The sequence below is a fragment of the Rhineura floridana genome, chromosome 5 (assembly GCF_030035675.1).
Source record: "Rhineura floridana isolate rRhiFlo1 chromosome 5, rRhiFlo1.hap2, whole genome shotgun sequence".
In the NCBI taxonomy this organism is placed as follows: Eukaryota; Metazoa; Chordata; class Lepidosauria; order Squamata; family Rhineuridae; genus Rhineura; species Rhineura floridana.
Window position 1 is genome coordinate 53,660,401 of NC_084484.1, and position 18,685 is coordinate 53,679,085.

The following is an 18,685-nucleotide window of genomic DNA, read 5'->3' on the forward strand; positions in this document are numbered from 1 at the left end:
CCCCAGAATAGGTAGACTTGATGAATTCAACTTAAATTCAGTTGAGCAACAAATCTCCACCAACGTTTTAAAAAATGTTTTAAGGAAATTAACTGAAGACAAATCCTAATACTTATCAATTAAGAACTGACATTCGCTGAATAGATGTCAGGAAATGCTCCTCACTCACTGTTAGCTTTGGAGTACAAGCTTGTCAGGAGACCCTTCAGCCACTGTTTTCTTTGGCCAGTATCCAGACTGCATGCGAGTCTGTGTCACCTGCTTCCCCTCACATGGCTAGATAGAGCTATGTAGGGCTGCAGTGGGAAGGGAGACTCGAAAGTGTGAACAGTCATTGACCAATCTTCCAACCTTATAGTAGAGCATCTTCTTTTTATAACTAATATGATGCACACTAGAACAACCTTGTAAAAACATGCAATGTCTTACCATGGAGGTTTACTGTTGTTGTTACTGAGTGGAAACTAAATTTAAAAAGCTCTCTTCCTTTTCTAGCCATCAAAACTCTGGTTTGAGCTCCCTGTGCCTCTAATCTCTCTTGAGTGCCTTTGCTTGGCTCTGCCCCATCTTCCCGTGCCTCCTGCCCAGTCTGCTTGCAGTTCCTACACCTGTAGTTCTATTAGCTTTTCTGTTTCTCCTATGCTACTCACATCATGATGCTCCATGATAAGTAGGTGAAAAAGACAGCAGATAGACAATAATGGTGGATAGCAAGAAAAAGCTTGCAAGACTTACTTGATTTTTGAGAGCTTTTGCAGCAGTATGCTGAGTTTTTCCAGTATTTGAGTATCTAGCTTAGGGTTTCGAAGCAACAATGAACAAGTACGGAAAAAAGCCTCATTACTGCAAGCTTCCAGAAACTGATGCAAAAACCCTGTAAAATAAAGTTATCAGTAATCATAATTAGCAAAAAGAGAGAGCTTTTAAACAAACTAATAGACATGTAAAACATACTGTATAGATTCCAATTGTTTACCCAAGAAACTATCAAACCAACACTCTAAATTCAGTTTCTAGCACAGACATTATAGGGCCAATGTGTGCTTTTTAATAAAATCAATGTTAACTAGTATTGTTTCACTCTTTTACTTGCATGCCATCAGAAGGTAGACAAAGGTATTTCAGTACACTGAAAACACACCATAAAAAAAAATCAGATGAAACGGTAAGAAAGTTAATCTATTCGAGGGGGTGGATCCCCTTCCCCCACCAACGGACTGGAAAGCCAAATGGCTGGAACACAACAGAAAAACAGGCTTGAAGAGTGGTCCACTTTTAAAATGCCTCTCTCCTCTCTGGCTGGAGACAAGAGGATTGAGCCTGGCAGATGGTATGCCAGAGGTATTGTTGTCCATGATTTGCATGCTTAACCTGCTATCTTGTTTGGAAAACCCGGCTTCCACTGAAAATCCAATGACCTAGTCACAAATACAAACTATTCTGCCCTTGAGGCCACAATCTGAGTACATCGCATATACTGGCATAGCAAAAGCAGCTGGAAAAAAAATCAATTTTATAATTATTATAGAATCACTTCTAGTGTATGTCGATAGGTGTATACTTCTTTCTACGTATGCAGGGCCCTTAGTGATTTCTTGGAAATGTACCATCTCATCAGTTTCTCTGAAGAACTAGTTGATCCCCTGGTATCTAGCAAGAAAGATTGCTGGATAATGGCTGCAAAAAGGGATTTTCTTTGTGTTGTGAAAGGTATGCCTTTGGTTGATGAATTCCTTGGCATGGTTAGGGAACTGCATGATCAAGTATCTACATAATTTGTCCTTTCTCTAAATCCTCCTTAGTTTGAAAGTGTAGGAACTGGGTTATAAATAGTCTAAGCCAGTCTCCTGAATATGCCAGGTCAGCTACTTTTGAGTGGACTTCAGGGTTTGTTCATTGTTTTGGTGGAAATTATTCCGACATTTTGGCCTAAAGGTTTTATGTTCCTCAAGAGCAGCCAATCCAGATTATAGACTTGTGGCAAGGCACTCTACCATGGAAACCCTGATCTTCAGTTTAGCTATCATGGCAGCAACCAATTCCACTGAAATCCTGACACTGTCAGTTATGTCGTTGGACATAGTTTGTCCCAATAGTTGTAATAGGGAAGAATGGAGTCTTCTTCCTCCCCAGAGGGATTGTCTGCCTCAGAGTTTGCCAGCAGCGCATGCTACCATCTTGACTTGCTCAGCTCCACCTGCAATGCAGCATTTAATGCTCAAATTGCAGCTGTCGGGGGTGGGACTGGTTGCAGCCAGGATAGTGAAACCGGGGATCAGGGTAGACATAGTAGAGTGCCTTGGGATAACAACTCTGGGCAGAACAAAGATCTTGGTGTGAGGAATTTTAACAGATGGTATAGCAATGCAAATCCTAATAAAAAGAGCAAAATCTAATACACCACAAAAGGAGCAAACAGCATGAAGGATGTCGTCAACAACAACAAAAAATGGTGGATACGACACTAAACAGCCTACTCCTGGAAGAGAGTTCCAGGGTGCGAGAGGAGAGCAGAGGCTAGCCTTGCCTTGCCATAAGATGGCATCTAGGACAGGACCTTCTCAGAGGACCTTAAGTGTGAGAGAGCAGTTGTGGTCTGTACAAGGAGACATTCCTTAAAATAATCCTAAGCCTTTTAGGGCTATAAAGGTTAAAAAGAGCACTTTCAACTGGGCCTGGAAATGGACTGGCATGAAGGTGCCTCAAAGACTGTCAACTGACAGGCACATTCTGCCCAGCTGAAATTTTGAACCATTTTTAAATGTAGTCCCACACAGAACACATTACAAAAGTCTAATTGGGAAGTCACCAAAGTGCAAATGACAGGAGCCAAGTTTTCAGCTTTCAGCAGCGGGTGTAACCAAAAGTGACAGAATCTGGGAATCCAGAGACAGACAGGGGAGTCTGACCCTATAACAGAACAGGCATATTTCCTAGCCAACCAGTCCCCCCCCCATTATCACTGTCTGTCTTAGTTGGATTGAGCTGAAGTTTATTCACCATCATCCAGCCTATTATTGAATGGAAGCACAAATCCAGAGACTTTACTCAAATATAATAGCTCTTTAAGGCACCGAGAGGAATGAAACCCCCCAGCCATGTGTTAAGCAGCTCTGCTCTGTGTAAGATAGAGCAGCACCTTATTGGCTGTATGCTGAGCTCTGCTTCTCCCTCTTCTTTAAGGCTAGAAGAGAAAGAGAATCCTAGATGAATAATCGGAAGGAATACTACAGAGGGAGACAGGATGAAAAAGGAGTATCCTTTAAAGAGATATTTCGCTGTTTATCTCACATAAGCTATAAATTATTTCTTCTGCTCTGCATCTCTTCAAGGTAACTTCACACCTGTCCTTTAAAAGGATAAAGGACATGATGGATTAACACTTCCAGCACTGTCACTTAAGACACTTAAAGTTAACACTATGTAGAAGCGAGTCTACGCGGAAATCATCCCATACGCCCTTGGAAAATCAAGAATCAAAATGTAAGCCTTTAAAATATGTATCTGGCTGAGAACATACATGTTCCCACTTTATCTCACAAAAAAGTGGTAACTTTTTTAAATGCCAGAAGCTCAATGCTCCAGAACAAACTTTACTAGCAACCATGTATTGCACAGAAAGCCAATTTTTAGTTCTAGACAATTATACAGGTTGGATCCCTCTTAAGCTTTTGAACAAGAGGTTGCTACAAAAGCCAGGCTGAATAAAACAGTCAAAATTCCTGTAATCTGCTCACGCATTCACACATGTGGCAACCTGAAACAGGTGTATGTCTGGGGTAACTTGAAAAGCCTTATACTGGTGTGTATCTTTAAAGAGCCTTAAGCATTAGTCTGGCATGTGTTCTTCCTGAAGCAGGGAGAGAGCGGGTAACAAGCCAGAAGAAGAGTGGCCTCTACTTTCCTGCTAACCTCCATCAAGTACCTCTTTATGATTTAGAATAGAAAGAAAAGTCAATAGGTGGAGCAGATCTTAAAAAGCCAGAAAGCCTGCTTTGAGTCACTTCAAAACAAGTGCACTCCCTCTAGTGGCTTTGGCTCTTGGGAGAACTGTTGAAACAAGTAAAAGAGCACTCTTCTGAACACGGGGAGTGTTTCCATTGTATGGACAAGGTAAGATTTTAAAAGCAACCCTGAAATTCCACATGGCACCCTGAGGCCTCAACTAAAGGGTGGAGCGAGGGCAGCCTGGCAAAGAACTCTAAATCTCTCCAAAATAGGTATCCCTGCCATTGCTTCTGCTGCTTTTAGCTGAAAACTCCTTCCAGAACATAACCACCTTCCCAACTCCACCTGGGGAAATGGACTAAGGGGTTTCACCCACATGTGACCTTTTGGGGTCTGGAGTTCTGCAGTGGGAAGGCATTAAGAAGGGGGGAGTTCATCTGTCAGTGATGTCCCTGTTGCCCAGCAGCCACAAGAAACAGCTGCTAAAGAAGCTCAACACACTAGACCAGCCTTTCCCAACCGGTGTGCCTCCAGATGTTGTTGGACCACAACTCCCATCAGCCTCAGCCATTGGCAATGCTGGTTGAGGCTGATGGGAGTTGTGGTCCAACAACATCTGGAGGCACACCAGTTGGGAAAGGCTGCACTAGACCGCAGCACCTTAGGCCTCACTCTACAAAGGTCAAGTCCCCTCTTTCTCAGGGCCCCCTCTTCCTCTCTGAATGCTGTATTATCCTCAGCATTCCACTGATGGCTTGTGGCACCCACCAGTTTCCTCTCTCCCAATCTTATCCCCGCCTGCAGTCTCCCCTGCTCCATCTGCCACTCTCTCACCCAGACAGCAATCACCCTCCCTCCATGACTGTTTCACTTTCCTGAGGCCACCTTCATGGCTATTGCCCCTCCCACTTTTATCATCACATCCTTTCTTCTCTACATCTCACACTCCTTGCCCTGAAAAGCCATGGTGGCAGGGTTAACCTTCCATCCTCCTCACAATCTCACAGCTTTTCAACCTCTGATGTTTGCTCTGGAAGACCCTATTCCACTCTTCATCTCCGTGCTGTTTTCCAGCCATGGAAAACAATAAAAGCTATGGTAGGTTTTGTTACTGAATGGGTAACACTCACTCTTTGATACAAAATATGAAATTGTACACGTAACTCAATTTTTTTGGTTATAAGACACATTACATAGTTTTGAGACTGTGCACAAGAAGTTTCACATGTGCACTTAAAATCATGAAGTGTACATGTATTTATTTTTGCTCAGTGTTTAAAACGGCCCTCCATCAGTTAAGATTGCTGGGTGGTTTACAATCCGCCAGTGAACACTAATTAAATAAAACATTAAAACAATATCCAAAAATATTAAGTGTTATAACCATATGCATCATATGCATTAGAATGGCAGGGGAAAGGCTTCATCTCCCTAGAAAACGCACACGCAGTGCAAAACCAGGTAATGGTTGAAGTTGGAAGCAGGTCACCCATAACTGGTTACCTGTGAAGAGACTTAAGAGCAGTTTATGAGCAGTGTTTCACCAAAAGTTCTAAGCTGTCAAGCCTTCTGGACATTTTGTGTGATTATAATAAAAGTACTCCCATCACCATATAAAGAGCACAAAATTGCTCTCCTGACATTAACATGTAGGGGACTAAAGATAAAGAGTAATACTTCCTGGTTAAGATAAAACAGCATAATCACCCTAGGCACAAAGTGTGGGATGAGTCCTAAGCTGCGATTTATCTTAGTAGAAGATCAAGCAGGCTGGTTTGCGCAGGAATGCAGAGATCTCAGTCTTTTAGTTCAACTAACTACAGGTCTTTAATGCAGAAGGATTATCCTATTTGGCTGGAGGCACATCTGGGGCTCTTACCAAGTTCTGTGCAAGAGTCCAACCAGAAGTAGGTAGTTTAAGAGACAGAAATGATTGCATTCCAATAGCCTGGAGCCAAAAGTTATAAAGTAAGGTGTCACTTAAAACTGCTTGATATAGCTCATTTTTTCAGGTAACATTAAGTGTCTCACCAATTAAATGTTGTATGAGATATGCTGCACAAAGTAATCCTGCATACAAAACACTTCTCCTTGCAGATATATGTATGTCAGCGAGGTAACTTACACATATTTATTTATTTATTTATTTATTAAATTTATTAGTCGCCCATCTGGCTGGTTTACCAGCCATCTGGGCGACGTACAACATAAAAACATATAATTCACATTAAAACCTTAAACTTCCAACAATAAAACTAAAACTTAAAAATTCAGTAACCTCCTCAGCTAATGAAGAGTTTACATGCACTGATATTTGATCAAATTAAGACTGGGTCTTCATGAACAAACAAAACAGCGTTCCTAGTTTCTCATTTGTCATTGGGGCTGGGGAACCTTGTCAGGCTAGTGGGCCACATCCTTCTGCCCCCCATCTCTGGAAGGCTACTTTGACAGGTGGGCGGGTCTGCCCAATTGCCTATCACCTGATGTCACCATGAGATCAGGTCACCCATTTTTCTTTTGAAATGCAGCTTGAGTTCAAACCAGACTGCAAAGGATGATCTCAGCTGATCCAAGTGGGGTTTGAAGTCACTGCTGAGCAGTGTTGTCTTCAAGCCCTGTTTCCAGCAGGGCGTGGCTACATTCCAGAGTAGCTAATCCTTGCAGGGCTTGCATTTGGTACAAAATTTAAAACTGGAAGCACATTTTCAGAATCCTAATTGTTCTCTTTGCAACTATGTTTTTACCTGCCCCAACCTGGCAGTGGCATGGCTTGGGGAAAACAGTCTAATGGGCCAAATTAGGACCACTGGCAGGCCTAGTTAGGTCAGTGAGCCAGAGGTTTCCCAGTGCCAATATACAGGTACACATGAACCCATATCCTACACGTGTTCATACAACTATTGATTTGGTGACCTTTACTGGAGATAATTGCATGCCACAGACTTTACTGATTTCAATAGACACAACACCATTAGAAAACACCAGTTTTATCTTGTTTATTTTTGGGATATTAGTAATTGATCAATAAATGCTTATATTATTTTCCTTGCTTGGGAGAGCTAGCAAGAACCACACAATTACTATGCTTAAGAAAATATTTATTTATACAAAATGGGTAACAAAATAAAACTGGGGTTGAAGTGTCAATACAGTTACAAATTTTATAGGCTAACTACACAATTTCCCTGGGCCAAACACTCAAGCATTCATAGCAGAAATGTAGCTTATATAGAGATCTAGGGCAGGAGTTTAAACCAGCAGAACTGTGCAGAGACTAAATAAACCTGGGAGAAGAAACATTCACAGGAAAGTAGTTGGAAGTTTTGGCCTTGCAAGTGCTGTAGGTGGGCAAGACCTATGAAGTACTAAAGGCAGAAAGGCATGAGGAGGGCAGCACACAATGGTTGCCTGACTTGCAGAAGGATGAGGAAAGAGCAATGGATTCTGGGGGTTTCACTCTGACTTGCTGGTGCACTACATCAGCTGGATTTGGGGGTCTCAACAGACACCTGACTGTTGCTTTGGAACTCTCCAATAATGTTCAAAAATAGAAAAGGTTTCCTTTTTGGGGAGGTACTGGTTTGTGCCATCCCTCAAGGCTCCCATCTAACTGAAAAGAAAAATAAACAAAACAGGAAGAGAAGGAAGGGTATGTGGTTTACCTAAGAAAATACAGAGGTCCCACAATCCAGAGTTGGGACATCATGAAGATGGGCATAACTCTAACAAAAAATGTGACCTCATTAAACACAAGGCTTACATGTCATCATTAAACATAATACAGGTTTTCCTGCTGAAGAGGACACAAGGGGTTTTTGGCTAACCAGAAGTTGCAGCCAGATGACCAAGGGGATGACCAAGGCATGCTCTAAATATTGGTCTGTGAGGTCATTTATAAGTCACTGCAGGAAAAAGTTCCTTGTACAGCTAACATTGGGAGGCACTTTTGGTTGGTAGGATCCACTGTGGCTTCTCTTACAGGAATGATACTGAGTTTGGGCTTCCTCTGATTCCTTGCCATAAACAGCTCTCCTTGACCCGAACAAAGACACAAAATACATACTTAGTCTCAGAGCATACGAAGAACCCCAGCAGAACCAAGCTTCTTGGTAATGAGTCCTATGCAGATGTTTCAACAGTATGTCAAGGAAGCTACAGCCCTGCTGCCACAGGGCATCTGTGTTAGGGCCCTGTCCAAGTGTGATGTCCCATGTGCAAAGACCCAAATGGGTACCCTAATGGGCACGCAGTTTTGCAGTGCTCAGATTGTATAACTGGAGACTATGCACAATGGGATCTTTGTGCATGAGCCCCTATAAATATGATATCTAGCATATAGACATAGAAGGGTGGTGCAGACAGCAAACAAAACCATGATTACCCCTCCCAGCAAACTGGGCTTGGTATTAGTGATGTCATAGAGAGATTATTCAGGTGGATATAACTTTTTGCACTGTTTGCACATGATTCAAGAGGAAGAGGACAAAACATTGTATCTTCCCCCATCCCCAAAGTTGTCATAGTCACTGAACACATGGTGAGTTTCTCAGTGCTGTTCTTCTTGGATGTTTCCTATGGTGAGTGACCATGAAATTTGGACAAATGTACACTGGCCTTACCCTATTCATGCTGTGTTTAACTAAACAAAGTAAAAGGCCAGATACTGCTTTAAAGAGAAGTATACATACTGCTTCTTCCTCACTTTAATTTTTCTCAGTGTGAGGAGTACAAAGTTAAACACCATTAAGTGTACAGAAAATCTTATTTCATTCGCTTGCTTGCGCCAGATGTTAATGAAAGAATTTAAATAATAAAATGTTTTTTGTCAAGCCTGTCTGCTGGGAAGCAATTCTTGCTTGCAATATATGACCAAGCAAGGGGCTAATTCCAAGGAAACTGGCAAGCTACATAAGATGAGCTAAGTATTAAAATGCTGATCATCAGATAGCATACTTACTGGATTCCATTGTCATCTGAAGTAAACTGTCAATGGCATTGGCAAGCACACCTTTACTTGATATTCTTATATGACTCAGTATAATAGGCACAGCTTGGTAGTCCAAAAACAAAGCCTTCCCTTCATCTGTCTTCAGATCCATGCAAAGTGAATCAAAGGCTTGAGCCAGGTAATCAGCTAGAAGATACATTAGAACTTAAATAGAAAAACCATACATAGCTATTTCAAGTCACTTGTCAAACCAGCTATGCATAAGTAGATGCTTTATAATACTGATATAAGGGATAGAAACACAAAAATGTCCTTATAGCGCACTGGTTATTTTATATATAACACTTTTTTTTACGAGGAAGAAATTAGACTATTAAATCATCTTATATTTTATTAATCCAACTAGCCATAAAATGTTCCATACTCCTGTCACATTTACAGGACTCTTCTGTCCTTAAAGTAATTGCAGCATGGTTTGTATTCAGATTTAATTTTAACCAGGCTGTTTTAAAAAAGAGAAGTGTTCTATAAATTACAGGAGTCCAATTTGTTTTTTTAAAAATAGATTTAAAATATACCACCAGCTTCTACCCACCCTGACAGAAAAAAATAGCACTTATGGATGGCAGGGATGGGGGAGAATATCCTCTAAGTCTGACTTAGTACCGGATTCCGACTGAATTCGACAGTCCACTATCTTTTCGGACCGGCATTGATTTCTTGCAGTGGGCTGTGGCTGTAATTGGCACTGATTTTTTTGTGGCAGGCCATGGCTGTAACCGGCATTGATTTCCCCCCCCCGAATTCCCCCCCAATTTTATGTAATTATCTTCATAATTTCATCTAAGTTGATACATTTGTAATATTTTTTAGGTGTGATGAATAGGAAAAAATAAGCCACATGGAACTGTGATCATTTACATAGACATTTACGTTAAAAATTACACAGGTTGTTTTGCAACCAAAATACCTCCAGTGGATCAAATCAGCAAGCACCACAGCAAGCGGGAATAAAAAAAGGATGATTGGGATGGATTATCGCAACACGGATTGGAACTAGGCAGTGAACCCCATCCTTAGTAGGCAGTGAACCCCATCCTTAGTGGGCAGTGAAGCCAAGAGGTTAGGAAATGCAAGACGTTCTGCAGTAGGCATTTCATGCCCTTTGGGGGTCTACCTATGTACAACTATAGAACAGAAGCTATTCATTTTAATTAAAAGCCAAAGTTCATAAAGCCTAGACCTTGCCTAGCATTTTTGCCAAAACACAGAACTAAAAGCTTCCTACTATACTTGGAACCTAAAACTAGCCAAAGAAATCCTTCCTCTGAATTTAAAGGTTAAATGCTAACTTCAATAACATTCAATTATAAATAAGGAGTTAGCAGCATTCATTTCTTCTGAATATCCACGAGGTGAAGCTTTTGTAGCTTCATCTTTAAACAGTTCAAGGAATAGCACTGTTGTGTGCCAGAGGGCCTTAAATTTTACCGAAACAAGAAGGATGCACTTACTAGCTGAATCCTAATCACAAATCTTTGATCATAATCAATTATTGTGCTTTTGTTCAAACACTACTAAATGAGAAGTTTAAAAACATTTCTAGTCACGTTCAATTTCCCAATGATTTGATTGGAAAAATGTTTCAGTTGTAATTTTTGTTATGTCAGTATTCCAATAAACAGATAGTAAATTGGAGTAACACTTATTCTGAGCATATTTCAACTGCTCTGTAATATGTAGGTTAGGTAAATACTGGTGTGTTACAGATTATATAAACTGAATCATTTCTGAACTTACAAAACCTTAGTTAGGATGCCCCCTACTGAGCCGTGACTTTAAAGCAAAATGTTACCTACAAAACATATTGCATTATGTACCAATCTAGGCTAGTATTTTTAAATTGCATATTCATTCTTACATTATCTAGATTCTACACGAATCCAATAAAATATTAAGAGAACTGTTCCGCATATTAAATACTTTAGGTGAAAGACCCCTTGGGGCTGTGGGCAAGTGCTCCTGACCAAAGCGTCATCCTGGTTGTGGGCAAGGGTGGGGAACCTGTAACCCTCCAAATGTGGTTGGACTCCAACTCCCATCAGCCCCAACCAGCTCTTATACTGGATGTTTATGTTTGTGGTCTTCTTGGATTGCCAAACATGCAAAAGGTAGGGAAGTTAAGCTAGATGGAACTAGCCTTTATCCATTAAAATGCATATTGAAATACTTTAGCCTTTAAAAAAAAATTATTTACCTCTTTCACCAGGCTTTTAGAAACTGATGGGTGAAGTAAGTTCTGAGTTTTGACACTGCTATGTTATGCATGTATGAGAAATGTTTTTATATTTTGTACTGCCTTAGTCTGATGTAAACAGCCCTGTAACCATTTGATGAAGGGTGGTATAGAAACATCTTAATAAATAACTAAAATTTACTTCACATGTCAGTCAGTTGAAATAAGGGTCTTTTTAGAGTTTATTGTTTAAGTATATGAATTTGGAGATACCTTATGCTTTGTACCAACATCAAAAGTATCTGTAGAACTTACCTTGTGTCACTGTTTTGATTATAATTAAGGTTGATACAACTCTTAAAGGTAAACTGCAGCTTTTAAAGAATGCTGCCGACTTTGGTTTGGGATCAGAAGGAGAAATATATTGACTTCCCTTAGGCACAACCCCTTTAAATAGGTCTTCACCCAGTCTTCTCATTGTTGATGTCATTGTTGCAAACTGTTATAAAAAGGTGAACATAGTATTCTACTAAATAAGTATGAATGTCATCTAATATACAGCATTACCTGTTTAAATGTTACTGACAATCCAATTTAATATATTGTCCTAACAGATAAAGGATTATTAAAGTATACCAACCAATATACCAGCAGCGTTTTATAAGCTGCTATACAGAAGGATGTCTTCCTGACTGCCACCCACCTCACTTGAGATAGCGAGGGCTCAGAAGAGCCTCTGCAAAAGATCTATAAAGTAGTACTTCTGAGACTCCAATAAAAAGAGATGGATGTGTAAGAAATTCCACTACATATTAAGAGGTAATAAAAATTTTAATTGACTTCAGTAGAATGTAGCTTTCACCCTGTCCATGAACACGTTACATGCAAGCAAGTTACAAAATTCCTTCAAAGTAATGTGTTTAGAGTTAGAATGCTAGCTTTTCCTGCAAGATTGTTCTTGATTTTGAGTCTCTATTCACAATCCTCTACCCAACAAAAAAGAATTGTGAATGTGAGCATATTAATACTGGAAGTGATTTATCTAATACGTAAATAATAATGAATAAAAACTCCAGGTCAAATTCATATCAAGCTTATACTGTAAAGCCTAGAACCTCCTGTAGAGAAATAGTCTTATTTAAATGCAAATGAACAACTGAGTGTAAATATTTCTCACCTGTATCCCTCCATCTAACTGCCTTATAGACCAGTAAATAAATTTAATCATATGCATGTGCAAGTTAGGATTCACAAATGGCATCCACTGAAGTTGTTCAGCAACTAGAGGCAAAAACTGTAAAATGCAAAAACATCATTACTGCCTTTTTTCCTTTCCAAGATGCAAGCTATTTTTTGTGGATATTTATCACATCTTGTGCTAGCGGAACAACTTCAACTAGTGCAAGGGGATTTCCCCCTCTCCTCCCGCACACACCCTGTGCTGTCCCCAAATCTGCTTCAGAACCCTAGTACAGATTTAGGGGGCGTGAGGGGTGTAGAGGGGGAGGAAATCCCCTTGCCCTAGTTGAAGTCATTCTGCTAGCACACGAGGCTAGTTGAATACCGCCTATTATGTTTAATATAGTCACATGAAAAATTGCCCCAAAACAAAACAAAACCACAAGATAACTAATATGTACACTACGTTATTTTATCAACTTACCAGAAATCCTACTAGTAATGTGCTGCAATCTTAAGAAGAGACTTGCTAGATCAGAACTAGTTCAGTTTGTCGACATTGTTTTTCAGAACCACTATTCTAGAAATTTTGCAAGTGGGGGTGGTAGGTGGGAGGAAAAAGCCCACAGAAATTTGGGTGGGTGAGGGGATAAAAAATGTGCAACACTTAAAGCACAATCCTATGCATACCTACTCTGCAGTGAACCCCACTGAATTCAATGGGACACTGCTAGGAAAGTGTGTATAGGATTGCAGTTTAAGCTTATCAAACCTAATTTTATTCTACGTTAAGAACAAGAAACACATCATGTAAAACTTGCCAATTAGAATGTTGGGTATATTTAAGAAATTGAAAAAAAACCCAATGCTTCCATTTTATTCAAGCAATAATTACCAATACAGGTGGAGATGGAATTCAAAGTTACTAATATACTTAACGATATCTTAATTTTTTATCCAAAGGGAAAAATAGGAAAAGATATTAAAAGTTGAAAATTTAAACCATCTATATTGTACTCTGATTGGCTTGTCTTAGAAAGTCTGCAGACTTCAACACTGTAATAAAGAAACAGGAGAAATTTGTCAACGTATCTAATCAGTGTCTGAAAGATCCACTTTCTGATTCTGAACTTTCACTCTGAGTTTAACAGACTTCAGAAATTTGAGGGTTTGTAGGCATTAAAATAAGCTTCTTAGCTATTTCACTTTTTATGTTGTTCGTTGACCATGCTTGCATATTTTCAAAAACTCATCCGTTTATTTCACTTTTAGGAGCAATATGCTTGGCTGACTAGTATCAATAGTTTGTTTACTTCCAAGAGTGTGACTTGCTTGATAATTCACACAAATTCAGTTAGCAATGCTATCATCACTAACATTGCTACCTTTAATTCCGACTCTAGAAGCTTTGCAATGTAGATGGTGGTAACAATGTTGTTTTAAAACACTGCATTAATCAGTGTTTTACTTATCATTCTGAAACAGAAAAATATGACATTATTTTTTCCAGACACTTTCAATTTTTACACTAGGAAAAAACTATGTTCTATCTCTACTCCTCAAAGTGCACAAATCAGGCACGAAAACAGCAGTTTTGGCTTGTCCCCAGCATCTTGTATGCCTCTGATAACACAAATAGTGATTAGCTGTTATCATCATCCACAGCTTTTGAGCAGGTTGGCACTGTAGTGAAAAGCTGCTTAGTGTGGTCAAGTGACATATATAATATGCTGTGGTGGCAAACTATACCACACTGTTGGAGTGCTATTCACCACAGAAACCAACTCAATGTACAACTGTTGGATTTAGATCCTGTATGTTCATTCTATTACACTGCAGAAGAGAATTGGGATAACTGCATCAACATAGATTGCAACGCAAATACACACCATCACCTTTGCTACGGGAAAGCACCTGGGAGGGCCCCAGTGAGCAACAAGCAGCAAGAGCAGCAGAACTATGACAGAGTTATGGAAAACAGCAATATGCCTATCTTCGTATGCAGAAGCACAAAGAGGAAGTGTTTCTTCACATAACATGCCAAGGATGGGTCTTATGGGCTGCTCTTATGTATGACCACCAGTAGCAACAACTGGAAGCAACTGCGTAACTGTGTTATTTTAGGTGATGTTTCCAAACCACAACTAGGGGACATTGACTCCAAGTGTCTTCTCCATGCCAAGCTGAGAATGAGCAACAACAGGTTAGCCAACAGCTGTTGCTGGCATATGAGCCCTGCTTACTTCTACAGACAGCTACCTAAAACACGTAGCAGCAAGCTCAACAACAGCTAGATCAGACAGAATTCTAGATCAGACACACTGTATTGTAAGTGCATTTGTGTTGGACTTCTGACTAATCACTACTTTGTCATGATAAACTATTATTAAATACCATTTGTGCCTGGACTGCTTTCTAATAGTCCACAGAAGGGATAGTCTGAGATTATAGAAAGCTACTGATATAGCAACACAGACATAAGGAATGAGGATCCTACCCTGAGCAGAGGATCTCTATGCATGCTTTTGAACTACTGTACCTAGAACAGGTTGTTGAATCAGACAGTAATGTTTATAAGGGAGGTTGCTAGTGTCATTTGGCAAAATATTTATTGCAGTTAAAATATTCCAACTAAAATGGAAAGATACCAGCATTCCACATGCGCACAAATGTATTCCTTTAATAAATAGTATGCTTGCAGTGAGAGAGACTCTACCTTGATACACTTCGCCTGTGTGTAGCTTCTGTTGGAAGCAAGCGTGCCTGTCAGAAGACATTCAGCAGCTCTCTCTTCCTCTGCAATTAATTTGCTGAGGTGCTGATCCGACATCCAGTCCATTAATACCGTTAAAAGGTCATAGATGTGTACATTAAGTGGGATCTGCAAACATAAAAGTGACTCTACTCAGGGTACAATTTGAGTAAGTTCTTTACTATGAGATAAATATCTATAGTGCGTATTGACTTGTGCAGTCTGCACTGTGGCACACACCTGGCCTGCATCAAGTGCACTAAAAGCATACGTAAATCTACCCAGATGATGTTGGTGTGCTGGTTTAAAGAAGGGGAAAAGTTTCTCCATTTCAGCATCTCACATATGGATGAAAATTCCTGCAAGATTGACATTGGGAGTACCATTATTGTATCCTGAGGAGATTTATCGTTGTGTGTGTGTGGAGTTCTTGTTATGAATTCCCTTGTTTCACAGACCCAGTCTTTTGTCTTCTCTTGCAGCTAACCACAGCTAGTGTCTTCTCTGGAGAAACCCAAAGGTTTTAATTCAAGATTTATTTAGGGCTTGAGCTTTTTTCTGCTTCCTTTAACATAGAGGCACAGTTAACGTATATAAACTAAAGACACCACTAGAGTATTGAAGTAGGATAAAAGATATTTGGAGAAAATATTTAAATGAATAGCTCTCCCCAATAAAATGCAGTCGATCCAAATCACCATGCCCTTGTGTATACAAACACTCCACAATGTTTACATGTACAAGAGCCCCACCACTGAACTGCCATGTGTACAACATAATGCCCTTGAAATTCACTTTTTTCCCAATAGCATATGCCTTACTTTGGAAGTTTTTGATGTTATCATTTTTTCTGGCTTGATAGCCTTGCGTTCCAGGGCTGTGTGGGAAGCTTCTTTAGATTTCTGTACTGACAAAAATTCATGCTTCCTCTGTAACAGGACAGATTAACAAGAAATTGCATGAGACTTTTTTCTTGCAAAAATGACAAGCAATAAGAAGCATAGTTAAATCTTACCTGCAAATTCTCTAACCGAGCTTGTACTTTTTGAGACTGGCCTTCCAGCTTCTTGTTTTGTTTACTTACATCATTTAACTAAAAAGGAGAAGATGTTGAGCCAAGCCTTATACTTAAAACTTTACCTAGTAGCGGTCAGTTCACAAATAATTACTCTCTTGCTCAAAAAACTGATTACATATGATTTTTCTGTCCCTATTAAGAAAGAATGTAGAGTGGACAACTAGAATCACCATTTATCTCCCTCTGGATATGTGAAGAAGAAGCTACCGAGAGTTTATGGCTGCAATTCTAAACACCTTTCCGTAGAAGTCAGTTTTACTGAAAGCAAGGAACATGATTTCATGTGAAGTATTTCGTTCTTGGGTGAAAAATACATTACCCGCTTCAGGGTAACTGCATCCTTTCTGCAGAGCAGTCCTGCTCTGTGGTGAGTTGAGGCAAGGCTCCAACTGGGTGCAAGACAAGACAATGCAGGGTTCAGGCTAGATGCCAGGCTCATGATGTGCCACAGGAGCACAGAGCTCTGATGTTGCTTCAGCAGCAAACAAATTGAGACTGAGCCCTATACAGTGTCAGCAGCTGCCAGAATGGAAAGTGCTTTGATGAAAGGGGCCCAGCCTGTTTCAGTAGTCTCCTAAAGCAATGGAGTGGGGGAGATGACGGGCACTTGCATGTCTGAAAACACATGGTAATTTTTTCTAAGAGCTACAACTGGCTAAGGCTTCCCAAGAGTGTGCTTACAGACAGACAAAATGGCCTTGAAACCCAACAGCAGGGGTGGGGAACCTCAGACCCAGGAGCCAAATATGGCCCTCCAAGCCTCTCTGTCTGGCCCGAAACTCTCCTCGCACCAGCCCCACCCATTACTGGCCCTACTTTACACCTTCAAGTATTTTTGTCTTGCTGGGTTATGTCCTTCAACTCTGATAATGCTTTTTGCTTGCCTGAAAGGAGGATAGACATGGTTGTGTGAATGTGTGTAGAAATGAACTCGCTGAGCAAAGAAAAAAAAAATTTTCCTGCCCAATTTTGCTCTTGGCCATGCCCATCATTGGCATGTGGCTCCTGGAAGGTTGACCAGAAGGTAATGTGGCCCTTGGGCTGAAAATGGTTCCCCAGCCCTGCACTACAGAATAGATGTAGGCTACCTGCAGTAAGAAACATGGCATAGTTTGCTGCAACACAGGACACAGCCTTAAGAGACCCACAATCATTTGAAGCCCAGCTGACAGAGACAGAAGTACTTGGAATCCAAATCAAAATCAAAGTAACAACAAAAATAAGTACATATATGCCAGTGCAGAAGCTACACCTTTAAAAGAATCCCAAAATTTCTTAAAGAGGGTAACATCTTGAAAAGTTATCTGTATGTGGTATAGTGTAGTATGAATGACATCTAAATTTTCTGGTGATGATTTCTTACATACAACAATAAAGATAACAGAAACTGTAATAACCATTTAGTATTACAAAGCCTTACAAAAACATTCTATTTATAGCATTCAAAATGCCTGATCCATGTGTTTATCAAAATACTGCTTGCCTGTTTTTTTAAGGTGTCATTCAATTCCTTTAAAGTTTCAAATGATGACTTAAGCCTTTTGTTTTCCTTTGTTTTTTCTTTCAAGGCTTCAGACAACTGCTGAATTTCAGCTTCATGTTGCTACAAACAAAATTAAGAACTTTTAAAAACAGGACTTAACAACCTGTTGTTGTTTTTAAAGCACTGTAAGTGTTCAAAATCACATTGAAATTTTGTGCCACTCATCTCATGTTCCTTACGTAGTGTGAATCCAAGACCCTTAAGATGTGCGAGATGAAGAAGAATATTTTCTTAAAGAAGCTACACCGGGACCTTCTGCTCAGCTATCATTATGCTGCTCACACAAGTATATTGCTTACTTGTACAGCTTAATTGGCTCAGACTTAGGAATGCCAAATGAAGTGGAAACAGACGTCCAGTCGTACAACAGTGTAAATAACTAATAAGATCACGTTCTGATGCAATCATCTCAGCTACCTCCTGCTTAATCCTCTGCATAATGTACTTGAACCATACCCCAAAACTACCACGACTGCAAGCTTTGGCCATGCAATTCTTCTGTCCTTCTAGTTGCCCTTTTCAAAGCACCCAGCTAATTATTTCAACATACATTCCTTGATCATGCAAGCTCTGCATATGTTTTCCAGTCCTCTTCCCTATGCCTTCTCATAGTTAGTTTTTAGGGCTTTACACCTCCCTTCAAGAGAACTAGGCGGCTCATCTCCCACCTCACAGGAGCAAAGCGGCTGCATGTGGGTGAGCAAAGCTTGTTTGTATCTTATCAACCTGTGATATTATTGTCTGAATGTGGCTTGTAAGTGTCACAGGAATATGACTGTTTCTTTAGTATAAACCTGTATTATCTCATAGATCATTTGGGGAAATTTCACTTGTGGCTCTACACCCAACAGAATATCACAAGGTGGTAACCTCAAAACATGTGTTTTCTCCATTGTTCCTGCATTGTGGAATCTGCCATGTGTGAAGCATCATCTACCAGTTGCTTCAGACATTCTTGTAAAGCCATCATTTTGCCCAGGCTTTCCTGGCCCATAAGA

At 40.1% G+C, this 18,685-nt stretch overlaps 1 protein-coding gene across 5 annotated transcripts in view; it reads right to left on the reverse strand.

The window, feature by feature from the left end:
- The window catches only part of CCDC138 (coiled-coil domain containing 138), a 28,550-nt gene that overhangs the window by 2,504 nt on the left and 7,361 nt on the right, over positions 1–18,685 (reverse strand). For 3 of the 5 annotated variants that reach the window (XM_061626742.1, XM_061626741.1, XM_061626745.1), the window contains exons 7-14: positions 17,628–17,747; positions 16,082–16,159; positions 15,888–15,995; positions 15,031–15,195; positions 12,313–12,429; positions 11,451–11,634; positions 8,909–9,085; positions 736–874 (exon numbers count right to left, since the gene is read on the reverse strand). In XM_061626742.1, the coding sequence (XP_061482726.1) occupies positions 736–874; positions 8,909–9,085; positions 11,451–11,634; positions 12,313–12,429; positions 15,031–15,195; positions 15,888–15,995; positions 16,082–16,159; positions 17,628–17,747 (1,088 nt within the window). Of the gene's footprint in view, positions 1–735; positions 875–7,069; positions 7,984–8,908; positions 9,086–11,450; positions 11,635–12,312; positions 12,430–15,030; positions 15,196–15,887; positions 15,996–16,081; positions 16,160–17,627; positions 17,748–18,685 lie in introns of those variants that run through there. The other 2 variants (XM_061626744.1, XM_061626743.1) reach the window with 2 other exon arrangements.